The sequence below is a fragment of the Mobula birostris genome, chromosome 16, assembly GCF_030028105.1.
Source record: "Mobula birostris isolate sMobBir1 chromosome 16, sMobBir1.hap1, whole genome shotgun sequence".
Taxonomy (NCBI): domain Eukaryota; kingdom Metazoa; phylum Chordata; class Chondrichthyes; order Myliobatiformes; family Myliobatidae; genus Mobula; species Mobula birostris.
This window is the reverse complement of record NC_092385.1, coordinates 76089983-76116948: the sequence shown is the minus strand read 5'-3', so window position 1 is coordinate 76116948 and position 26966 is coordinate 76089983. Positions and strand designations below refer to the sequence as shown.

The 26966-nt window shown below is 42.5% G+C and overlaps 1 protein-coding gene across 1 annotated transcript in view; it reads right to left on the bottom strand.

The window, feature by feature from the left end:
- Positions 1–2972: 2972 nt before the first annotated feature.
- Positions 2973–26966, bottom strand: part of LOC140211238 (mitogen-activated protein kinase 14A) — a 33321-nt gene continuing 9327 nt past the window's right edge. The window contains exons 4-12 of the mRNA XM_072280879.1: positions 26372–26483; positions 24693–24722; positions 23649–23696; positions 19506–19620; positions 12611–12682; positions 8550–8629; positions 7089–7167; positions 4744–4914; positions 2973–3176 (exon numbers count right to left, since the gene is read on the bottom strand). Of these exons, the coding sequence (XP_072136980.1) occupies positions 3115–3176; positions 4744–4914; positions 7089–7167; positions 8550–8629; positions 12611–12682; positions 19506–19620; positions 23649–23696; positions 24693–24722; positions 26372–26483 (769 nt within the window). The 3' untranslated portion in view covers positions 2973–3114. The remainder of the gene's footprint in view (positions 3177–4743; positions 4915–7088; positions 7168–8549; positions 8630–12610; positions 12683–19505; positions 19621–23648; positions 23697–24692; positions 24723–26371; positions 26484–26966) is intronic.

The following is a 26966-nucleotide window of genomic DNA, read 5'->3' as shown; positions in this document are numbered from 1 at the left end:
GTATATGCATAATGTCTGTTAACCTGCCTGATTTATCTGGTTATATATGACTGTTTTGTGTAGTTACCAATAAAAATAGAATTAATTAACACCAAAACCAGACATCAGGTGCGTTCCATTTCTGCTGGTTACAGGGTATGTAACAAGTGTTTCCTGCAGCAGACACAAAAGATTGAATGACTCAGAGGCTGTGATAGAATTATTGATTGGGAAAGTTAGAACAAGGAATCAATGTAATTACTACAGTCATTATGGATTCTGTAACATAAAATACACAGCAGCATTTATGAATCCCATATTGGCCTCTAGAGCCACTTGAGGAGCCACCAATAGACAACCCCTCAGGAAAACATCGTACTGCACTCAAGTGACCACGCTCCTACTATTACTGCTACTTCCGTCAATGCTATTACTACTGCCATCGATGCTGTTACTACTGCTACTGCTGCCAATACTGTTACTGCCGTCAATGCTGTTACTACTACTGCCATCAATGCTATTACTGCTACTGCCGTCAATGCTGTTACTGCTACTGTCAATGCTATTACTACTGCTGTCAATGCTGTTACTACTGCTACTGCTGTCAATGCTGCTTCTGCTACTGCCGTCGATGCTATTAATGCTACCGCCGTCGATGCTGTTACAGCTACGGCCGTCAATGGTGTTACTGTTACTTCTGTCAATGCTATTACTGCTACTACCATAAATGCTGCCACTGCTGTCGATGCTGTTACTGCTACTGCCGCCGATGCTATTACTGCTACTGCCGTCAATGCTGTTACTGCTACTGCTGTCAATGCTGTTACTGATATCGATGCTATTACTGCTACTGCTACCACTGCCGCTATTGCTGCTGCTGCTGCTACGCTTACTGCTCCTACTACCACTGCTACAGCTATTTCTTCTGCTAATGGTACTGATACTGCTGCTGTTATTATGTTGCTACTGCTGATAATACTACTGCTGCTACTACAGATCCTAATGCTACTACTGCTCCTGCTGTTACTGCTACTGCCACTACTGCTGCTACTACAACAAAAACTGCTACTGCCACTGCTGCTACTACTAGTGATACTACTGCTATTGCTCCTACTCCTACTGCTACTAATACTGCTGCTACTACTGCGACTCTGACTGCTACTACTACTACTGCTAATATCAACTACCACTTCTACTACAGCATCTGCTGCTGCTGCCTCCACTATTACTGCTACTGCTACTCCTGCTACTGGTGGTACTCAGTAGGTGTGTCAGTAGTAATACACAGGTGTTTCTAACAAGTGGACAGTCGCAAGGCTGCAGGACCGGACGGCATCCCAGGGTGGGTACTCAGAGTGTGCCCGGCACAACTGGCAAGTGTGTTTACAGACATTTTTAATCTCTCCCTCTCCCAGTGTAGAGTGCCTCCTGCTTCAAATCATCCACCATTGTCCCTGTACCAAAAAAGACCAAGGTAACATGTCTGAACGACTGGCAACCTGTCACACTCACCTCAAATAATAAACAAATGCTTTGAGAGGCTGGTCAAGGGCTATATCTGCAGCTTGCTACCACCCAAACTAGACCCCTTACAATTCACCTACCGACACAACCGATCGACAGATGACGCAATAGCCACAGCTCCACACGCCATCCTTACACATCTGGAGAAGAAGGATGCTTATGTGAGAACGCTGTTCTTGGACTACGGTTTAGCATTCAACACCATAATTCCCTCCAGGCTTGACAAGAAGCTCAGAGACCTTGGCCTTCACCCTGCCTTGTGTAGCTGGATCCTGGACTTCCTGTTGGATCACTGGCAGGTGGTGAGAGTGGGCTCCCTCACCTCTGGCCCTCTGACCCCCAACATAGGTGCCTCTCAGGGCTGTGTACTAAGCCCCCTTCTTTACACAGTGGCAGTAGCAGTAGTAGCAGTTTTAGTTGTAGCAGTCGTATTAGCAGCATAAACATTACCGAGGATTTCATGTGGTCTATACATACCGGCTGTGTGGTGAAAAAGGCACAACAGCGCCCCTTTCACCTCAGACAGTTGAAAAAGTTTGGTACGGGCCCCCACATTCTAAGAACTTTCTGCAGGGGCATGATTGAGAGCATCCTGACTGGCTGCATCACTGCCTGGCATGGGAACTGTACTTCCCTCAATCGCAGGACTCTGCAGAGAGTGGTGCGGACAGCCCAGTGCATCTGTGGTTGTGAACTTCCCATGATTCAGGACATTTACAAAGACACGTGTGTAAAAAGAGCCCGAAGGATCATTGGGGACCCGAGTCACCCCAACCACAAACTGTTCCAGCTGCTACCGTTCGGGAAGCGGTACCGCAGCATAAAAGCCAGGACCAACAGGCTCCCGGACAGCTTCTTTCACCAGGCCATCAGACTGATTAACTCATGCTGACACAACTGTATGTCTATGTTATATTGACTATCCTGTTATACATTCTATTTTTTATAAGTTACTGTAAATTGCCCATTGCACATTTAGATAGACGTAAAGATTTTTACTCCTCATGTATATGAAGGAAGCCGTCTGGTGGCGTAGTGGCATCAGCGCCGGACTTTGGAGCGATGGCTCCTGAGTTCGAATCCAGCCGGCTCCCTTGCACGCTTTCCATCCATGCTGGGTTGAGCGTCAAGCTAGCAACTCGGCCTCGTAAAAATAAGAAAGCCTGCTAAAAAAAACACCATCATGACAGCGTCCCGATGACTCCACTCGGAGTTAAGGGCTTTCTTCTTCTGTATATGAAGGATGTAAGTAATAGTCAATTCAATTCAATTCTAGTACCGTTACTACTGTTATTGCTGCTGCGGCTGCTAATTCTATTACTACTGCTGTTCCTACCACTGCTACTATTGCTACTAATATTTCTGCTGCTACCACTAGTATTGCTTCAACTACTACAACTACTCCTACTACCGCTCCTGCCACTGCTCTCCTCTCCCCCTTCCACAGGAACACACCAGTTAATGCCATCTTCCACGTGTGTGCTTTTATTTAATATTTCTGTCATTGTGCACAGACACAAGAAGAACAGATGCAAGTTAACTGCTAGTAACATGGCTTTATGGTTCCAAATTCATTTCAGTGAGTGTACTGCTTCTAGTGATCAAGCTGCATCAGGTTGCCATTTGTCTCGGGTTGTCTGGGTCAAAAGTCATAATCTCCATGTGAAGAAGACCTGGAGGGGAGGAGGTGGGAAAAAAAAACTTTTAGAAATGTCCATACCTAAAGCCATGGGAACAGACAGCTATTTTGTTGCAATGGCCCTCGTGCAGTAAAACTCTTTGTTTTGGGCAATTAAGCCTGGTTTCAGATTCTCAGTTTCCTTTGTCAGGAATCTTTGTAGAGGGCAATTGCAGGACAGGACAGAAGACATGCAGTTTTTCTATAAAAATCCTCCTGATCTTTTTCCCTTTTATGCATGGTATTTATACAATTTTGGCCACACAGCCATGAATATAATGGATCCCATTACAGCTGCAAGTTTGCTTGCATCTACAGGTAGAAAATTGTTGCAGTGTGGTCATCTTATCACTAATCTGCCTGAAATATTATACATTCAGATGGAACTTGGAACATGTGTTGTGGCTTACTAACGCATTATTGTATCAGCAACAGAGAGAGAATAGTACTCCCTGCTTGTCTACAGAGTGGACTCCTTGAAAATCAAAATGATAAAAGCTAAGAATAGTTTGTACCATAAACATGCATTTTACACATTCTTCAAGATAAAAAAGCCTTTCAAATGCACAATGGTGCCTTCTTTCAAATGAAAAGATTTAGGCAGTTAACTTTAAAATCTATGAGTGTTGCTATTGAAGAATAAGTACCTACTACTGGATACCAGCTATGGGCCTGAAATATTGACTGTTTCTCATAACACAGATGCTGCCTGGCCTGTTGCTCATTCCAGCATTTTCTGATTTCATTTCAGATAATAATTTGCCTTGATTCAAAGTAGTATGCAGCTCCATATAACGTCACTCACTCCCACACCCAGAGAACTTTTAAAAATCCAAGTCACGTGATGGGATGGTGAGATGAGGTGCTTCTTGCAATGTTATTACCTGTTCATGACTCTACATGCACCAGGACATACAGGAATGAAAGGTGCTCAAAAAACAATCCTGTACACCAAATATGGGATGCCAACTACTAGCTAGTTATTTGCATTTGGATCATAAAGAATCAACAGTAAACACAAAAGGTTCTGTAGACGCTTGAAGTCCAGAGCAATACACACAAGATGCTGGAGGAGCTCCGCAGGTCAGGAAGTATCTACGGGAATGGATACGCAGTCTATCATGCAGTGTGGAACAGGTCAGATGTTCTCTGGTATTGATGCCAAGTGTTCTCATGCTGATGCTATTAGTCTTCCTATAGCACCACCAACAGAATTACTGTGAACATAATATACATGCCCCAAAGTGCTCCTACCTCACTGTTTTCCCTCTTTTTCCACTATATATATACAGTAATTCTGTGTGTGTGTGTATGTATATATATATAGTAATGTACAGGTTTTTATTATTATGTATTGCATGTATTACTGCCATGATACAACAAATTTAATGGCATATACCAGTGACATTAAACCTGATTGTGATTCTTATTCCATACTTCCTCCTTCTCATGACCCATCTCCTTTCAAATCAGTGTCAATGGAGGGCACGGCCACAGAAATACACCTCTCTGAGCTTCCAGAGATAGCAGTGTAATTGCAGGAGAGCCTGAGTAATACTTGCTTTTCCATTCTTCAACCTTTAGGTCCAGGTTTTCAAAGGAATCATCATATGGCTCTGCTTCTGGCTCGTTTGGATCGTGGTGTTCGCTGAGATAAGGATGTTCTAATGCGTCACTGGCTGTTATTCTTCTGTCTGGATCTAGAATTAGCATCCTTTCTAGCAGGTCAACAGCTAAGGGAGATTTGAGAAATCTGTAAATGACATGGTTACACACACCCACTGTAAGGTACATCAGTGAAAGCAACATATATGGACTCTCCCTGGATGTGAAATAAACACTCTCACCATTAAGGTATTCCTTGTCAAGTTCTCAGCCACCCCTTCGGGTATGACATACTATTGGTATATTTTCCTTCCTTTTGTTTTTCCTCCCATTGTTCTCTTTGTCTCTATTTTTGTGATGCAAACAATTTAAAGGAATTTCATCAATAAAGAAACTCAGACTTGCTAGGTACGTATCAACAGCTGCCATCCCTTTCTCTCTTCATCAAACTTCAGGTGCTGTGAATAAGTGAATATATGGCAGTTAGGGTGTAATGAGGAGATAGGAGAGGTCATTCATTTTGATAGAAAAAAAGTGGAAAAGCGGTATCTTCTTTTGTTAAAGAAATGAGTGATTTGTATGGTCTTAATGCTCAGAGAGACTTAAGTGTCCTCCTCATCAACCTAAAGTCCTCAATTCTAAAAAATACAAGGAAGAGATCTGGTAGGCAAATTGTGTTTGTTCTGTTACTCAGTGAGGTAGTGAACGATTACTTTTACCACATTATCATTACCTTGCACCTCCCTTTGAACAGAATAATCCATGAATATACCTGGTGACACGACCTCTACAGCCCTCATTATGCTCTCAGTGAAGGATTTCAATCCTGAATGATAATGAATTTGAGAACGTGACCCCTGGTTCTCGGTGCACAGCCAGAAGAAACAATGTCCCTAAATCTATTTTTCATTTCAAGCTTTCAAAAATGTCTTTTAAAATTACTTTTTAAACTTGAATATGTTACCAATCCCTTATTTGTAACCAACTCTTACCCCACTTCAGAATTTCCTTTCCAGAAATCAATCTACCAAATCTTTTTCACACTGCATCCATCACATTTCCTTTAATTAGGTAGACCAGACACCCACATAATATTCCACATTTAATCTCACCAGAACCTTCTCTAATTTCAAAGTGATATCAACACTTTCATACTCAAACTCCATTCTCAAATGTGCTATTTGCCTTCCTAATTACAAGCTGCATTTATTTTATTTAGAGATAAAGCATGAAACAGGCCCTTCAAGCCGTGCCACCCAGCAACCCACCAACCCATCTATTTAACACTAGCCTAATCACAGGATAATTTACAATCACCAATTAACCTACTAACTGGTACCTCTTTGGACTGTGGAAGGAAACCAGAGCACTCAGAGGAAACCCATGTGCACACAGGAACAACATGCAAACTTGCTTTTTTTACAGAGGATGCCAGAATTGAACTCCAATGCCCCAAGCTGTAAAAATGTTTTCTAACCACTATGCTACAGTAGCACTAACATTTGCATGTTAACGTTCAGTGGTTTGTGTACATTAGAGTCTCTCTGAGCCTCAAGAGATTTAAAATCACTCTTTTTTTGAACAAAAGAAACTGCATTTCTATTTTTTCTATCAAAATGAATGAGCTCCCCTATCTCCACATTACATCCTATCTGCCATAAATTCACAGTCTCTCTGTTGCACTCTGAAGCCTCTTTGCATCCTCCTCAAGCTGCACTGCCATCATGGGAAAACTTAGATATATTACACTTAGTCCCTTCCTACAAATCAATGATGTAGATTGTGAACAGGTGGAACCCAATGGTGATCCTTTGGTCACAACCTTACAACCCCATAAGACATGAATTCAACTCATTATATTTGTCTGTTTACCAGCATGAATTGAGGATTGGTTTATTACCTCTGATCCAACGGGCTTCATCTTTGGTTAATAATCCCTTATATGGTACCTTCTGAAGAACTTTTGCAACTATAAAGCCACCACATTCACTGGTCCCTTTACCTATCTTGATAATTGCAACTTCAAGACAATAAAACTGTCACCAAAAACACAAGAGATTCTGCCGATGCTGGAAATCCAGCATCACACAAGCAAAATGCTGGAGGAACTCAGCAAGTCAGGCAGCGTCTACGGAGGGGAACAAAAAGTTGACAATTTTGGCTGAGACCCTTCATCAGTACCCGCTGAGTTCCTCCAGTATCTGTGTGCTACTCATGTCAAACATGATTACATAAATCCCTGTTGGTTCTGCACAATCCTATAATTTCATGCTCATAAAAGTTTTGTGAATATTACCAATACCTTGTGCTTTCATTGTGGGAAAAACCTGCTGGAATTTTTTCTTCTCTTGTGGTATGAGGGAACGGACGTAGTTTCTTGCCTGAGGAAATTAAAATATAACACTGTCAAGCAGAATGGATGATAAAACTGATGTTTTAGATGTTAATTTATATTTCCATAGGCATTGGGCCATGGTTGGCAGCTTATCCAGGAGAAGATAAACTCTGATCTCAAACTTCTGCTGCCTTGTGGCTATACCCACTCATGGGGAAGGCTTTGGCAGTAAACCCTGAGGAAAAATCTGGAGAACGAGTCCCTAAGGCAATCCTATATTGACTTCAAAATTGATTGTCAACTTCTGTGACGCCGCTGGTGCCAAACTGTATCAGTCTCTGCCGTTCCTTTGGATTCATCAGCTGCATAGAGAGGGGGACCCTTCCGCATGGGCAACAGTTTGCTCTCCATATTGTAACGCCTTGGCTTGCATATCAACTTTGACCACTAGAGTACAACAGCAATGGAGAGCCTTGAGCACACAAACACAAATGAAAACAGGTCCTTCAGTCTAACCACTCCCTCAAAGAGATCCCATTCTGTAAGTGAGTGCTTATTGTACTCAATTAGCACTTGCTGTGAGTACAATAGGCACTCACATCAAACGTGGGAATAACAGTTTTATATTATTTCAAATATATTACATTAGCATTTGTGTTCATGTTGTAATGTTAGCATTTATGTAAGAGTTGGATAATGGCATAATCTAATTGATGCCTCATCAGACAGACTGTTTAGACTCATGGCAGCTGTCATAAATACATACTTCACAAAAACAGGCCTTTCATTTCTCAGAGTCCACCGGCATGCACTCACCCCATTTTCGGCTCCTTGCAATTCTATCAACTTGGCCTAGATTCAACCCACACACTGGGGACAACTTGCAGCGACTAATTGACCTGTCACCTAATGTATGTCTTTGAGATGTGAGGGAGATTCACCAGAGCACTTGGGGAAAACCCACAGGGCACAGGTGATCATGCAAACTTCAAAGCTAGAAAGCTTGAATCACTGGTACTAAGGAACAGAGTTACTCTAAAATGATACCTCAGTAAGAAACTGAGGTTTCAGAAAAGCAAGAAGGCTGATTAGCAAATGGCTTCAGAGCTTTCTCAAAAAGCATTTGTACTGTACTGGAAGTAAGCTCAATCCTCTGATCAGACTCACAATAAGCTACACTGTACTTTCCATTATACTGTGCTCAATGGCAGCTTTTGGAAGCAGAAGGCTAAGGCTGAGGAGAGTAGAGGAACCCCAAAATTTAGCCTGCACTGTTAGGCATGCCACAGAACTAAAATGGCTAGCCTTTGTAGTGAGGTATTAAAACAGGCCAAACCTGCTCTTGGTCAACTGAAAGACAGTACATGGCACTTTTATAGTGGTATTCTCCCGTGACTACCCAATAAATAAAAGGTAGTAGATACATACGTCGTCATTCTTCATGTTCTCCACCAGGTATTGTGGTGGTGTTCCCGTTACATTCATAATCTTTTTCAGTTGGTCAAAATCTAAACTGAAAAGTTAAAGAAACACTGACCTAAATTGTAATTGCCTTCATATGTCTTCAGATCTGGTCAGATATCTGATATTAAAAAGTACCAATGATCTTCACTTTATTATGTCAATAAATATTCATTCCAAAAGCAGGAAAAACTATCATTTTCAAAATTCCAAAGAAACATATCACATACATAAACAAGAGATTCTGCGGATGCTGGAAATCTAGACCAACACACAAAATGTTTGAGAAACTCAGCAGATCAGGCAGCATCTATGGAAATGAATAAACAGTCAATGTTTGGGGCCAAGACCCTTCATCAGGACTGGAAAGGAAGGGGGAGGATGCCAGAGTGAAAAGGTAGGGGGAGGGGTGAAGAAGAATAGCTAGGAAGAGAGATAGGTTAAGCCAGATGGATGGGGGAGGGGGATGAAGTAGGAAATTGGAGGTGACAGGTGGAGAAGAAGGAATCTGATAGGAGAGGAGTATGGATCATGGGAGAAAGGGAAGAGGAGGGGCATCAAGAGGAGGTGATGGAGAGCTGAGGAAAAGAGGTAAGAGCCCAAAATGGGGAATAGAAGAAGAAGGAAGGGGAAGGGAAAGAAAAGCATTCCCAGAAGGAGAATTCAATGTCCATGCCATCAGGTTGGAGTCTACCTAGATAGAATATGAGCTGCTGCTTCTCCAAGCTGAGTGTGGCACTATCATGGCAAAAGAGGAAGCCATGGACCGACATACCGGAATGGGAATGGGGATAGGAATCAAAATAATTGCCCATCGGGAAGTCTCACTTTCTGCAGATGGAGCGGAGGTGCTCACAAAGCAGTCCCCCAATTTACACTGGGTCTTACCAATGTAGAGGAGGCCATATTGGGAGCGTGAATATGGTAGATGACCCCATCAGATTCACAGGTAAAGTGCTGGCTCACCTGCAAGGACTGTTTGGTGTAGCATTTTGTTACTTGCAGGGTATGTGCCAGGAGAAGGGAGGGAGAAATGAACAAGGGAGTCACAGAGGGAGTGAACCCTGTGGAAAGAGAGTTGTGGGGGGGGGGGCAGTGGCGAAGATGTGCTTGGTGGTAGGATCCCATTGAAGATGGAGGAAGTTGCAGAGAATGATTTGTTGGATGGGGAGGCTCATGGGGTGGTAGGCAAGGACAAGAGGAACTCTATCCTAGTTAAGGCGGCACGAAGGTGGGGTGAGCATTGATGTCTGGGAAACTGAGGAGATGCAGGTGAGGGCACCATCAATGGAGCAGGAAGGGAAACCCTGTTTTTTGAAGAGGGAGGACATCCTGGAAATGAAAGCCTCATTCTGGGAATTAATGCAGCAGAGACAAAGGAATTGAGAAAAGGAAATAGCATTTCTACAGGAGACAGAGTAGGAAGAGGTATAGTCAATATTGCCATGGGAATCGGTAGGTTTACAAAGGATGTTAGTAAACAGCTTTGCTCCAGAGATGGCAACGGAAAGACTGAGGTGCTAGAACTGGATCAAGTGAACTTATAGGCAAGTCGTTGAGGTTGACAAGCTTGGTGTGGGTGCATGAAGCAGCACCAATGCAGAAGTCAACATATCCCAGAAAGAGTTGGGAGCATTTCAAAGGAAGACTTGGAATATGGACTCACAAACGAGAAAATCTGCAGATGCTGGAAATCTGAACAACACACACACAAAATGCTGGAGGAAATCAGCAAGCCAGGCAGCATCTGTGGAAAAGAGCACAGTCGACATTTCGGGCTGAGACCCTTCCGCAGGACTGGAGAAAAAAGATGTGGAGTAGAGTTAAAAGATGGGAGGTGGGGTGGGTAAGAGAAGGGAGAAACAGAAGGTGATAGGTGGAACCGGGGGGGGGGGGGGGGGAGGGAGAGGGGTGAAGTAAAGAGCTGGGATGTTGAGTGCTGAAAGAGATACTGGGCTGGAGAAGGGGGAGTCTGATAGGAGAGGACAGAAGGCCACAGAAGAAACAAAAGGAGGGAGGAGCACCAGAGAGAGGCGATGGGCAGGCAAAGAGATAAGGTGAGAGAGGGAAAAGGGGATAGGGGATGGGGAATGGTGAAGTGGGGGGGGGGGGTCATTACCAGAAGATCAAGAAATCGATGTTCATGCCATCAGGTTGGAGGCTACCCAGACAGAATACCAGGTGTTGTTCCTCCAATCTGAGTGTGGCCTCATCATGACAGTAGAGGAGGCCATGGAAAAACACATCAGAATGGGAATGGGAAGTAGAATTAAAATGGATGGCCACTGGGAGATCCTGCTTTTTCTGGCGGACAGATTGTAGGTGCTTGGCAAAGAGGTACCCAATCACCGATATACAGGAGGCCACGCCAGGAGAACCGGACACAGTATATGTCCCCAACTTTCTCACAGGCTAAGTGTTGCCTCACCTGGAAGGACTATTTAGGGCCCTGGTAGTGAGGGAAGAGGTGTAGGGGCAGGTGAACCATTTGTTCCGTTTGCAAGGATAAGTGCTAAGAGGGAGGTCAGCGGGGATGGACGATTGGACAAGGGAGCACCTACATTCCATCCAGATATCAGTGAAACCCAACATAAATTGTGGGGCCGCTTCACCGAGCTCCTAGGCTCCATCCACCAGAAAAAGCGGGATCTCCCAGTGGACACCCATTTTAATTCCACTTACCATTCCCATTCCCATTTCATGGCCTCCTCTTGTATTGTGATGAAACCACACTCAGGTTGGAGGAACAACACCTTATATTCAATCCGAGTAGCCTCCAACCTGATGGCATAAACATTGATTTCTCGAACTTCCGGTCATGCCAACCCCTCCCCCACCCCACCCACCACCATTCCTCATTCCTTCTTTCACCTTATCTCTTTATCTGCCCATCACCTCCCTCTGGTACTCCTCCCCCTTTTCTTTCTCCCATGGCCTTCAATCCTCTCCTATCAGACTCCCCCTTCTCCAGCCCTGTATCTCTTTCACCAATCAACTTCCCAGCTATTTACTTCATCCCTCCCCCTCCCAGTTTCACCTTTCACCTTGTGTTTCTTCTTCCCCTCCCCCCACCTTTTAACTCCTCTCCTCTCCTGATGAAGGGTCTCGGCCCAAAATGTGGACTGTACTTTTTTCCCCATAGATGCTGCCTGGCCTGCTGAGTTCCTCCAGCATTTTGTGTGTGTTGTTTGGATTTCCAGCACCTGCAGATTTTCTCTTGTTAGTGACGGGTGCCCATGGCTCCCCCTTGAGCTCAGAGGAATTATTATCACGTTTCCATCCATTACAAGTGGTTTCATTTCCATCCAAGCTAAAAATTTGACCCCTTTCTAAGGTGTCAGCTTTTCAATATTGTGTGTAATTAGAACTTAAGCAGGAACAACGCTTCTTTCCAAATATAATATTTTAGAAACATTCTTCAGTTATAGTCTTTGCAAAGTAAAACCCTTTAATTTTACTTTGATTAAAAAACTTGCATACTTCACTTATTTAAATTAATGATTGACAGATTAATTTGTTATAGTAAAAATAAGAATAAAGAAACTGGTTCCAAACTGGCATATGATTGAAGAGAGTTAGTGTAATTGGAAGAGGGTTTACTTCATAGTGAATTTTACACCATATTTAATACTCTATGTAGAGGCATGACTAAAACCATGTAAGGTTTGTTATAGATATACCACTCTGTTCTTCACTGAAGAAGTTTCCCTTTAACTTGAAAAAGATGCCCCTACTTTGCAGAGGACAGAAATGACCGATGTCAATCCCACTTGATCTCACTGGCTGGGAAAGCAACAACCATTTTTTCGGAAATACAATTGCAGATCCTAGAATTTTGAAATTATAACTCAAAATGTGGGAGATATATATATATTAGATCAAACTCTAATTTTAAAAATTCCTTTTCATCAATTATGACAATTTCCAGCATTTAATATTTTAATTTCTTCTTTCTCAATGGTGCATTCACAATAATAGAATAAATTCCTTCCCCTTAAAATGTGTGCAGATATTTATTCCAAGGATACGGTCAAATCCAGGGAAGATCACAGATCCTGTGACCATTTCAGCTAGGATGCAGCCCACAGACCAAATATCCACTGTATGGCAAGGTGAGAAAAAACAAGGCTTAGATAAATTTGCCAACACCATAAATGTTCTTGGAAAACAGATAATTTGGTTAAACTCTTTGAGATGTTAAATAGGGATGTTATATTGTTAAAATAAATGTATTTTTCTTTGTTTCTTTTGGTGCTACCTTCATCCGTTGCCTCCCCCACCTTAATCTTTCCCTTTCCTTGTCACCTTCCTGGATAAGAAAACAGTTTATTTTACAATGATACAAGATCTAGCACAGAAAGAAACAAAAATATTCTGAGGATCATAATAAGGTCTCATACAACTGCAGCGAGATAGGAACCAGTTAATTGAGGATTTAGATTCTTAAACCCATGGTCAGGACAACACTTAAGATACAAAACATTTCATAGTAACTTCTGTTGCTGGTTTATTGAATATTCCACATTTCTGATTTATGGTATGTATAACATGTTGCTTCTTGTCTATAACTTCTTAGATTCTGGCTTTCCAGATAGAGACACAGAGAACCACAGCCTAGAAATGGGCCTTTTGGCCTATCTAGTCCATGCTGACCTGGTCTTCTGCCTAGTCCCATCTACCTGCTCCTGGACCACAGGCCTCCATACCCCTCTAACCCATACATGTATCCAAATCCACAATTAATCCCACCTCCATTGGCAGCTTGTTCCACACTTACACCGCCCTCTGAGTGAAGAAGATCCCACTCAAATTCCCCTTAAGTACTTCACCTTTCAGCCTTAACCTATGATCCCACCAGTTACTGCTGCCTTGATATGCCACAATGAACTGAAGCAATGGAGTGAGGGCAGAATGTACCCAAGTCCGGCCTGACAAAAATAACATCAGGTAACAAGCCTCTGCTCCAGCTATTGGGAAAGCAGGGTCACCTGAGAAAAGGCTGGAGGTTAGTTGGAGCAGACAGATGGGTGAGAGAGAACAGAAACATATGCAAAGAGAGAGGTGGGGGAAGGGAGAAAGATGTCAAAGGGGAAGCAGAGAAAGAAAAAGAAAGAATATACAGTGGCAGGTTGGCAATGCCTTTTTACTGACCTCTCCTCGTCATGGGGTCCAGTCTTGGGTCTTTTGATCAAATGATACCTCAGATTTGGTATTATTCATTATCTCTAACTGAACTGCACTCCCACTCCTTTTCCATTTCTTTCTTACATCTCTTTTCTGTCACATTCTTCTTCACTCCTCATTCCCTTTCTCCTCAAACATTACATTCAACCCTGCCCGTTAGTACCTCTTCCCTCTAGGATACCCTTTCTACTACGGACCAACTCTCTTTGCTCCCCTGTTCCCCATCTATCCTGGCCCTCTGTGTTCTCTCCCATCCCTCCGTGTCTTTTTCTTTCTCCCCTTTCTCTCTGTCCCAAAATCCACCTGTTACAGTGAATTGAAGCAAACAATGCTATTAGTAAGCTGACAACAAATCATTGTTCCTATCGAAGTCTTGAATATTCTTTGGGTATAAACCATTTAAACAGTTGTGCTTTGGAATGTATGGTTGAGATTTGAGTTTTGAGTTGTGTGGTTTTACTGAGTAAAGGAGTATTTTGAATTCTAGCTTTGATCTGTCTACTGGCTTTGGGTCTCATCAGTAGTTATAGGCTTGCAAACACAACAAATTGGCAACGAGGTGCTTTATAATATTTCAGTAGAAAGCTTACACACGATCCTGCAACAGCAGCAAGCTCAATTTGAAACAGTGCAGCTGGAGTTAATCGAAACCTTGACTAGCAGGTTATCAGTGAGTCCAATGACGTTGGTGTCAAACACTGAACAGAACTAACAAGCATTTTTGGAACAGAACTAACAAGCATAACTAACCTAAAACTCATTAAACATGACGCTGATGACTTCATCACATATGCCAGTGTCGTCAAACGTGAGTGTGAAAAGTTCAAGCTGGGTAACCTGAATGTCTGATTTGTATTTGTGGACTCCAGGCATCTGACGACACAGACATTCACAAACGGCTCCTGGGCAGACGGAAACAAAACCCTGGTGTGATTTTACAAGCTGGCACCCAAGAATGTCAGTGAGTGGTGAATTTGAAACACGACTCCAACCTGGTCAGACAAAACCACGTCGATGCAGTTTGCAGTGGCCCACTAAGCAGGTCTCCAAGTAGCCAAACACAGCTTATTGGAATTGTGGACGTAGCATTATGCAAGACCTACTGATACAAGAAAGATGTTTGCGGCAAATGCCAACACCATAGTCTCAAAGAAGGCTTTTGCTGTCCTTCACTGACCTCTAGGCCAGTGAAACACAAGGACAAGAAGTTTCAAAAGCCATCAAAATCTACAAAGAACTTAATGGTAACATTCAAAATTCACCCCTAGAAGAAGGTACGTCAACATATTTATCAATAATCATTTGGTCTAGCTACACTTGATACATCAGTCATTACCATTATCTCCAAACATGATATGGGAACTTAGGACCCCACCACTCATCACTACGCCTGCAGTTCATTGGGTGGACACTCCTGCTGATTAGCAAACCGCACTGCATTGTGAAGCTGAACAGTAACCAAGTCACTTGTGCATGCATAACCTAACAGACTAGCCAGGTCTGAATGTCTGTGGTATTGACTGGATGGACACACTTGATCTCTGGAGAATCCCTCTCGATGAAGTCTTTACAAAGAGATTCACCATTCAAGTTACGTCAGTCGATTCATACCATCGTTAGTACAGGAGACCATACAACAGAAACTGCAACAGCACTATGCAGCAGTCATTCAAGAAGGTTTAGGTTGCTGCACTAAACTGCAAGTAGAACTTCATCTCCATCCAGACACAAAGCTAGTCTTCTGTTCCAAAAAACCAGTCCCATACACAGCTTTACCAATCATGGAGCAAGAGCTAGATAGATTGAAACAAGCTTATGTGATCTAAGCCGTCAACTACTTGCGTTGGCCAGTCCCAATAGTCATTACAAAGAAAGTCAATGGCACTGTGAGGTTGTGTGCTCAATGTGGCTCTGCAGACACATCAGTACCCATTACTGTACCGATACCGGTAGGTCTCTTTGCAAAGTTGAATGGTGGTTGCTACTTTGCAAAGTTGGACTTGACTGAAGCCTATCTCCAGGTGAAATGGCAGAAAATCCACACGAGCTTCTCACCATTACACATAAGGGGTTGCTTTCCTTCCTTTGTCCTCCTTTTGGGGTAAAGTTGGCTCCTTATGGATACAATGCTGAGAGGTATTGATGGTGTTGTCACTTACCTCAGTAACATCATTATGATGGTCACAATCAGAGAGAACCATGCCAATGTCTGGACCATATTTTGAACAATCTGTAAGATTTTGGATTGCAACTTTGGGCAGAAAAATGCAGATCCAGACGTCTTCAATCAAGTACCTGAGATTCATCATAAGTGATCATGGTTGTTGCCTGCATCCCAAAAACATCACCACTATTTTAAAGATATCACCATCAGACGTCAGCACTTTATGATAATTTTTGGGCAAGATCAGTGATTATTCAGCATTTCTCCCAACAATGTACTGGCTGAAGGAGCCACTCAATGCCCTGTTCAACAAGGGTGCCATGTGGATATGGTCCAAACAATGCCAAGAGGCTTTTGATCAGGTAAAGAATATGTTGTCATCTGACCTTCTCTTGATGCATTTCAACCCAGAGTTGACAATCTTGTCACGACGGATGCATGCACCCATGGAGTGGGAGCTGTCATATCCGATATCTCCCCTGATGGTTCAGAAAAAGTGTCATGCACCCAGCCAGATCACTGACCGCAGCAGAAAGGAACTATGGACAAATTGAGAAGGAAACCTTGGGAATCATCTTTGTTGTGAAGAAATTCCAGAAGAGGCTTTATGGCAGATCCCTCAGTCTCCTTACTGATCACAAGCCAGTGAGATCCATTTTCAGGTCTAAGAAAGGCATCCTGGTAGATACAGCTAACCATCTACAAAGGTGGGCAATGATGTTATTAGCCACGATTTTGAAATCAAGTACCCATCAACCCAGGAACTTGGTCAGGCAGATGCCATTTCCAGACTTATGAATCAGCAGGCTACTGAAAATGAAGATGCAGACATGGCTGCAATTTCAGTGGATTCTGAAGTCCACCAGGTTGTATCAGTTACTGCTGAAGGTCTTCCAGTCACGGTCGACAAGATTTGAGCAGATCCTCTTCTTCAGCATATCTACAGATACCTTGTTGATGATGGCCAGTCAAGGTTGAAGAAGATGTCGTACCTGCTAGTAACATCATACCTCATTCTCAACAGTGGACTCCTGTCTAACGTTTGGAGACAGATTAGTGATTCCACAAACACTTTGACCAAAAGTACACAGTTCCACTGTGGTCACCTGGGCATCAATCAAATGAAAACCCTGGCAAGAAGCTTTGTATACTGGCCAGGCATAGACAAGGACATCACATCTACAAACGTACATGCAACCAGTGTACTCAGTGTTCAATGGCAGCAAAGTATCCGAGTCGAGCCAATCCACAACCATAGCTTCAGCTTCCCAAACCTTGGAGTTGTGTACATATTGACTTCGCTGGCCCAATCAGTTGGTGCACCTAACCTGTCCTGGTTGACACCTATTCCAAATGGCCAGAAGTATTAGGTAAGTCTTTGAATAATACTGTAGCTAATACTTGAAGTCAACGACGATAGAAGCTACCATTCAACAGCTGCTGCAGATCTTCAGTTGCTTTGGGATGCCAGAAGCTCCTGTTTCTGAAAATGGCACTCAGTTCAGTTCACAGCAATTTGCTGCTTTCTGCCCGTGCAGTGGAATTATCCTCATTCGCTCGCCCCCATATTATCAACTGTCCAATGGCAAAGCAGAGAGGTTTGTAGATACCTTCAATTGGTTGCTTCTGAAACCAAGAGGGAAAGGAATATCGGCTGAGGCCCTCAAAATATTTTGGCTGACATGTCGAATTCAGGCTTCAAGGAGAAGTCACCAGCTGAAGCAGTTTTGAGAAGAAAACTGAGCACGGTGTTGGATGCAATACTGCCACAGCTTCGAACATTCAAGGCCAGGTGGTCAGGTGCACAAAGGCAGCCGCAGTTCAGTCATTCAAGCCCAGAGCTGCAGTGTGGGTTAGGCAGTATCGCAATGGGCACCAGGTCATATTGGCAAACAAAGCTATCAGATGGACATCACTAGTGTCACCATATCAAAGGGTTCCGACCGCATTATCCCAAAGGCGCAACAAGATCATCGGGCAGATCGTGAAGCACAAAGCTGGACCTTCATCTCCTCTTGCAAGGGTTCAATTTAACCCGACCGAACCAACCATCAATGCCACCATAACTGCAAGCAACATCACGATAAGAAAGTGACAGCCTGTAAACACTAGGAAGGACTTGTTGCCAATGTATGTTCCAATTCAAATCAATCCTCAGCTCAAGTCTTTTAGGTATTTACCTTCAAGTGGGAGGTGTTACGGTGAGTCCAAACACCCAACACCTATTGGTCAGCTGACAACCAATCCCAGGCTGACTTTCACTAACTGATCGTTGTTCCTGTCATTGTCTTGAATGCCCTTTGACTAAACTATTTAAAGAGTCACACTTTGGGATGTGGGGTTGAGGTTTGAGTTTTGTAGTTACTGAATAAAGGAGGATTTCAAGTTCCAGCTTTGTCCTATGTCCTGGCTTTGGGTCACATCAGTAGGTGAGCAAACACACACAACCTCCCTCTGTCTTTCCCATTGTGCTATCCCTCGGCGCCCCTACCCTGTGAGTCCTTCCTCACTCAATGTTCCCTCCATCAGAAAACACCCCCCACCCCCACATTGTGCCTCTTCGTGATAACTGCCTAACCCTCCCCGTCCTTCTGTAGTACCAATCCCATTTCCTTTGAGGCCAACAGCTCTGGGCTTTTCACTGTACACCTCCAACCTCAGTTCCTACTCTTCCATTTCCTTTGTGCCCATGCTGCCCCACATTCCCCCATTGCTCATCCCACAGTACTTCCCAATATCCCACCTATCTGTACTCTCAGCCTCTGGGATCCCCTGCTTCTCTGTCCCCCCATTACCCTGAGCACCTTACTCTCTCTCCTATATGCACTACACTCTTGAGCCTCTCTGTACACCCATTCATTCACTACTCCTTTCGTGCTTCCTCATTCCTCCCTCCCTCCCTCTACAGTCCTCAATTTTCCACCTTCTGCACCCTTTCACTCCTGCTTCCTTTGTGTTCCTCAAGATTCAGGATTGTTTAATGTCACAAGTGTAAAGGAGATGAAATAATTGTTACTCTGGATCCAATGAAGTACAGGAAAAAAAAACACAATAAGGTAAGATTTAAAAAATCAATAATAATGGAAAAAATTACAGAAAAACAATCCTGATTATTCCTCGATCTACATCTCTCCTTGTGACTTGCACTTCCGCTCCTCTCTGTGATTCCACTTACACCTCATCTTCTCCCTTTGGTCGCTCCTGCACCCCTTCAAATATACTGTCGTAGGCTGTACTCCTATTAGCTCTAATACATATTGAGTAAGTACATGATTTATTATGATTAACATTTTAAACACTTAACAGTGATAATTACAATGCTCCAGTGTTAAAGATGCTGATGATGTTATATTATAATGTCATAATGTTAATAACAAACAGCAACCAATAAAACATTTCTAGCAGGAACCAGCTAACAAAGGAGTTCGGTACTTACAACTGGCATTATTGTTCTACTTCAAAATTTAGTGTGAAGTCAGAGCAAATTTATTGAGCATTAGGTGTGTTCCTCAGAGATTTAACAGCTCTTTTTTCAAGAGAAGTTCAAAAAGGGTTGACAGGTGTGTGACTGGTACCTGAGTAACTGTAATGCATCCAGTTCAGTATAACCTCCGGGGGTCGGTACCAGCGAGTAATCACATAGCCTGTCATCTCCAACTCGGTGTGACGAGCCAATCCAAAATCCAAAATCTGGAAAGAAGATCACATAACAAATGCAAAGGGCATTTATTTTTGAAAACCACCATAATTTTTGCAGATTGAAAGTAGTAAAAAAATAGGAATGGACATAAGTACATCACCAAGTTTAAAGGAACAGTCACCACAGAGCCTGTCATCCTGATGTGATCATTAGTCTAATACCTGATAGCATTGTTATAGTTTACTGCTGGTAAACACCTAACAATATTTTGATCATTTGTTTTTATGAGTTTTTAATAAAACATGCTACCAAATGTTAAAAATGAAATATAAACTAAATCTAGTTTATTTAATTGACCCCTGTTTTACCAAACTCCCCTGCTATCTTGACTCGTTTCCCTTAAACACCTTTTCATGTTCTCCACCACAAAGGTGGAACACAGCCTTTGGAAAAAGCTTACTGCTCCGGGGGCACAACACCCAGTCATGTAGCTTGGAAAAAGGCCCTCTGCCCAACTCATCCGTATGGACTGTGTTGTCCATCAAACGGCAATGTAAGTTGTAGGCCAGTATAAATTCTCTCTCCTCCCCAGATTTGTGTTTCTCACACAATTTCTGCTTCCCCTTTTTCTCTCATTCTTAGTGCGTTGTCTGGGATGTTTGCTGCCACCCCACTGTGACCCAGCCAGTGGTTCTAGATTACAGGTAACTGGTGGTTGGCTGGTCATTAGCTCTGAATTTCAAGATAGGGCTCATTCATAAAAACCCATTTATATGACTTCATTTCCAAGTGACCTGCAGCAGCACTTGGTAAACCAATGATCCAGTTGGGAAACTTGAGAATTTGACACTACGCTGTTGGAATACACGTCACGATGTCAGGAAATGTAGAGGAGACTTGACCCATAAGCAGAGCAGCAGAGATTATTTATTGGCAAGTGATAACTTTAATAATAAACTGCAAAATAATAAGATACATAGGGCCACAAAACAAGAGAGAGAAGGTATGAAACACCACAGGCAACAAGGCCAGGAGCAACACATGCAAATGCTGGAGAAAATCAACAGGTGAGACAGCGTCTACAGAAATGAATAGATAGTCAACGTTTCGGGCCAAGACCCTTCTTCAGGATTCATAACTAGTTAGAAACAAGAGCTGTGGATGAGAGATGGGCTTAAGTAGGTGATGAGTTGGAAATAAGTGGCAGGTAGCTGGGAGGATACTGCCTGCCCTTACAGGCCTGACACAAAGAATGTTATGTTCAAACTGTATAATACAGTTACAGTTATCAAAAACAAAAATCAAAAACTGCAGATGATAGGAATTTGACATTAAAACAGGAAAAGCTGCAAAAATCAGCAGATCAGACAACTGTGGAAAGAGATAAAGATTGGATTAACAATTAGCTTTATTTGTCACATTCACTTCAAAACATCAAAATATACAGCGAACGGCGGTGTTTATGTCGAAGAAATACTGGGGGCAGCGCACAAGTGTCACCATGCTTCCAGCACCAACATAGCATGAAAGAGAAATGGTTAATACTCTAACACTTTTTTCTGTGAAAGAAAAATGTTAATTTAGGTAGCAAGAAGGATGGGGTTGGGCAACTGGAATAAGGAAATTTCTGTGACGGGTGAAGTAATGTGACAGTCAAGATACAATTAATCGTCTTTGTCTATGTAATGTGTTGTTAATGTTATATAGTATTATAGTGATATAAAGTACATAAATAATCCCTTCAGACTACCTTAACTACCTTGACAAAAGCCTATTGGTATTGGTCACATTTTGTCACATCTATGTCATGTTGCCAGAATTGGGGTGGCACAGGAGCGTAGTGGTTAGCAAGGACATTGCTTTATGGTACAGGAGACACAAGTTCAATTCCCATCGCTGCCTGTGTCGAGTTTATACGTTCTCTCCATGACTGTGTGGGTTTCCTCTGGGTGCTCCGGTTTCCTCCCACATTCCAAAGATACAGCGGTTGGTAGGTTAATGGTGAATTGTAAATTGTCCCCTGATTAGATGAGGGTTAAATTGATGGATGGTTGGGTGGCATGGCTCAAAAGGGCTGTAAGGGTTAGGAGGGCCCGTTTTGTGGTGAATACCAATAAATAAAAATAAAATACCTACAACCGCAGTTTTCAGTTTCACACCAGTTATTCCTGATAACACGTAGTTTCCTCCTGTAATCTGTTCACAAAGAACTGTTACATCCCGTAGCTTCGTCACATCAGACTAGGAATCAGAAACAATCATTGCATTATGTGTCTTCACTTTTCCGTTTAAATCTATCTGGGACCTGATGTCAAGAATGTCAAGCACTAGAGTCACTCAAATCTAAACAAAGTCCAGACATTAAGCTTAAGAAAGTTTGGAAAATAAATGTAGGTTAAATGCTGTATGTCATTATTAATACTGTACAGTGGATTCTGGTCAATTGGGCCATTGGTTAATCATAGCAGCCACTTATTAGGGACAAAGACTAATCAAGAAAATAGCTGGGATTCTGTTTGCTTATTTGGGACACTATGCCACTTAATTGGGACAGGAGACTGTTGCCAAACAGATTCTAACTAGTGTCAGTCATGTGCACTTGTGTGGCCTTTAGACATTACACCATGCTTAGAGTTAACAGTTCTTAAATAGCGTCAGTTATGTGTGTTTGTGTTCCAAAAGTAGTGATTTTTGTCACTGATAGTTGGGGAGAAATAAGCAGTAAATTCAGAATTGTGGTTTCAAGTATTCAGGCTTGCAGATGTCCATAACGGCCAGGAGTAAAAATAAAACAATTTCAGTACTTCAACAAGTTAGAAAGCAGGAGGAATTTGAAGGTATCAACTGTGTCTTGAATGTTACAATGAAAATGAAGATTTGGAGTATGCAATTATCAAAAAGCTTCCAGTTTAAGATGGCGATACTGAAGTTGACGGAACTGCTTACTGACGGTTCATAAGGCAAGAAATATGACTAAATACTTTATTAATAACACTTTTCTGTGGTAAATTGTGATAAACTATCACCACGAACAATTAAGAAGCTGACTTGAGGGTCAAGGCGTGCAGATGCGATACAAAATCGGAGCATGGCAAGTTCAAGGAGAGGTGATCAGACCGAGGTCAAGGCATGTTCAAGATGGATCAAATCAGAGAGAGTCAGAGCTGAGGAGTTTTGGCATCCATCCACCTAAACCAGGAGTGAGGTTAGATTGACTTAAGTGCCGAGCCGATCTGGAAAGTACGGGCCGGAACATGGCAGCAAGGTCCAAACCCAGAGCGTATCGATGTGGCAGGGCCCGGATCCTATTGCAGGGGATGACCTGGTGTTTAGTCAATTTAAAAGCTGAAAAGGCAGGTTGGGACCAGAGGCGAGGTTTGGGCCAATTCTACTTGCTCTTCCATGATGTTCACTCCACTCTCCATGGCGCTGAGGTTGTGAGACTACTCCCACTGCTCCGGCTCCGTATCTGTGAGCTTTGCGGTGATTTGCGCCCGAGTGATGAACTGATGCTGACACTAAGGGTCCATTCTAGCTGCTCCGCACTTCAGGGTCTGTGGACTCAACTTTGTCTGAATGCTGGTGCTTGCTTTCATTGCGTGCATGATCAATGTTTTTCCCCTCTCTCTGAGGGGTTTACGTCTCTTTTTTTTGAAAATTGGGTTCTTTTGGGTTATTTATTTGGTAGCTGTCTGTAAGTGGAAGAATCTCAAGGTTATATAATTTATACATACTTTGATAATAAATGTACCACAAACTTTGAAAGCATTGGATGGATGTAGTCCATTATCTGTCTACATTGATTTTGTTGATTTACAGCCAATCGAAATCAGTGTAGGGCAGCATACACAGAATGAATTTCTCCATCAATAACAATAGGAACTAATACATCGTTTTATAGTACTGTAGTAGTATTGACGGTATTCTAATTTGTTCATTTAAGTAGATAATCTGGTACTCAGTTTGTCTTTTTTATACCTTTTTAACTATTTCCATGAAACTTCAGCCAATTAGGGCAGCTGCTTATTTGGGCCAGAATGTACTGGTCCCGATGTGTTCCAATTAACTGTATTCTTACCTTTAGTTCACAGTTCTGGTTCACTGCTAGATTACCAGGTTTAAGGTCCTGCAAAGAATAAAGAGAAAAATTTTAATACCATTTACAGGTATTAATTATCTGAAGAGAAAAGATGGTAATTATTTGGTAAATAATTCAAAAAGCTTACTATGGGATGTTTTGTTAAGCATACACGTTAGATCACAACTAATCAAAATATCATTTTACAAGTATGGAGGACTTGCCCTATTGACAAGATGAAGAAGCTCCTTGAAACATATCTTTGAATTACCATGCTGTAAAATAAAAAATACTATAGAGCAGTGGCTCCCAACCAGTTTTATGCCTGGAGCACAACCATTAACTGAGGGGTCCATGGACGCCAGGCTTTTAACTCCTGCTGGAGAGGAAAGTCCTGGTTTGCAAGTCACTTTTTCCATAAGCATGTCAGTATCTATTATAGTCCTCAGTTTAAAAAGGCAGCTTGATGTTACTGCAACCCAAAAGTTCTTTGAAAGTCAAGAATGAAGCATAAAACGTGTTGCTTATGATCGATTAATCATTACAAGAACAAAAGAACAAGGGTAAAAGAAAGACAGCAGGGAGCAAAAGCAAAGCCTAATGACAGGGGAGGTGGGGGAGAAGTGGAGGGGGGGAGAGAGGGAGGGGAGAAGTGGAGGGGAGGACGGGGAGGGGAGGGGGAGGGAGAGGGGAAGGGGAGAGAGAGGGGTGCAGAGGGGGCGAGTGGGATGGGAAAGGGGGAGCGGGGGATGGAGGGGGAGTGAAAAAAACGAGGTCTGGTTCTCGTATACCAAATTAATGATAACACTTTTTTTCCATTGCTTGAATTAACCAATAAAATTGCCCCTATTCAAGTAATGCAATACTCACTATTGAAACTGAGAAGTCTCCAGAAAGATACAAAGGCGACTGCCACCACTAAAAAACACGCTATATAGAAGTAATTATATAAGAATACAAACAAGGATAAGAAAGTTAAAGTAGAAGGAAGATAACAATTATGCAGTCCAATCCAACAAGGTTTATGGAAGAGAAGTGCCTTACCCTGTGTATAATCCCAGCAGAATGGATGTACTGTGTGAGAAATAGGACACAAAGTAAGTGTAGTATCAAAGCAATAAAATCTTTGCACAAAAGTTATAGTTGTAAGACTGGATAATTAACCGCTTACCTCTGAAGGTATCTGCATTTTTGAATGGTATAGTGTCTGCAATGCCGTCAGATTTAGGCAGGATGGGGTGGCATGGTAACAAGAGGGTTAGTGTAATGCTATTACAGTGCCAGTCACCGTTACTGTCTGTAAGGAGTTTGTACATTCTCACCATGACCACATGCATTTCCCTCGTGTGTTACAGTTCCCTCCAACATTATGAGGAATATAGATTGGGTAAATGCAAGTAGGTTTTTTCCACTGAGGTTGTGTGAGACTAAAACTAGAGGTCTTGGGCTAAGGATGAAAGGTGAAATGTTTGAAGGGTGCATGAGGGGAAACTTCTTCACTCAGAGGATGGTGGGAGTGTGGAACGATCTGCCAGTGCAGGTGATGGATGCAGGGTTGATTGCAACACTTACAAGAAATTTGGATGGGTACATTGATGGGACGGACATGGAGCGCTATGGTTTAGGTTCAACTCTGTGGGACTAGGCAGGTTAGCGGTTTGGCATGGACTAGATGGGCGAAAGGGTTTGTTTCTGAGCTGCAGTGCCCTTTGACTGTATAATGGGGAGCGATAATAAATCACCTATGATGGAATGATGGTGAAGACTCAGTAGGCCGAATGGCCTAATTCTGCTCCTATGCGTTATGGTTTTATGACAAAATGATTTACGTCTGGTTATGGTAGACACCACCACGTTCTTTAGAGTGGAAGATTTAAAGCATCCTGATTGTGCAACTCGAGATCGCCTCACCCAGATCCAGAGCATATCACTGTACACACACACCCCACTTTCTGGAGGAATTCACTGGCTGTCTACTTTTACACCAGGAGATCTGACCAGAACATCTTATTAGGAAACTAATGTCTCATTTGCATATTTATCCTACCGAATAATAACAGAGGGAGATGATTTTAAATTAAGAAATGCCTGTTTACTGACACATCTTGAAGTAGCTGAAGAAACATATTTAGGCACTATTCCCAGATGCACAAAATACACATAGAGAATTCCCATAAATATGCAACGTGGTCATTTTCAATGAATGAATATATTTTGCACCAGGTTTGTCGATCTCAGTAGTTAGAGCACCGCAGCTGGATTCAGGGTTCTGTATTAGGAAAGCATTTGGTCAGTTTCCTGTCTTCACTATTTGTCCAGCTACCCATAGTGGGAGTGCCTTTATGTTGGAGACAGCATCCTTTAGTTTGCAATCAGATGTCCATTATGTCCCCACCCAAAATATTGATGATGGGTAAGATACAAAAGGGTAATCAATCTCTGGGGAACTAACTTGTTGGAGGCCAGTAATACTCCCTAAAATTACCAGAGGATGATTAGTACCTGTCGAACTATAACCTGTTCAGGACCTATAGTACTCCCTAGGTTCTAACGTGGTTTAGAATTGTCTGCTTGTCGGTTCAACCTGATGAGATATTGGGCATTGATAAATGCTGGAATGTTTTTCTAAAACTCCACTATTATAATTGTGAGAGTTCTTAAAGCTGAATTAACTCCCATGCTTCTCCAAGAATCTATTCCTTGCAGCCCTTGACTATCCTCACCTTCAGACCACGTAGGATCTGGTAAAGAAGAAACGCCACCATGTTTTCAGAGAGCTTCTGTTTCTTCATGATGTGACCAAGGTCGCGCTCCATGAGGGGCATCACCATGTAACTGCGAACAGAGTTTGTATGCAGACATACAAGAGCACACATAACAACAATAATAATAACTGTATTTACAACTTTCACACTATTGCCAGGCACTTCAATCAGGCTTGCTTCAAGAAGTCTTCCCCCAGTTATCAGTATTTCACCTGCAGCATTTTTCAGGTAGGCGATATAGTTCAAAGTGTTTTACAATGGGGAAAAAGCACATGGATATGTAAGAACTCACACTCACTCCCAGGAACATGCATTATATTCACACATGCTCAAAATTTTTTGCTCTCGGAGGTAAGTTTTTTTTCTCTATACTATTATTGGTATATACAGTACTGCGCAAAAGTCTTAAGCACATACATATAGCCTGGGTGCCTAAGAGTTTTGCACAGTACTGTATTTGTCAACGTGGAGTGGAGAACGAGCGTGTAAATCTGGCAGGAACAGAAGATGTTGGGAATGGCAAGGGTGGAGCGCAGCGGGAGGGGTGTGGGAC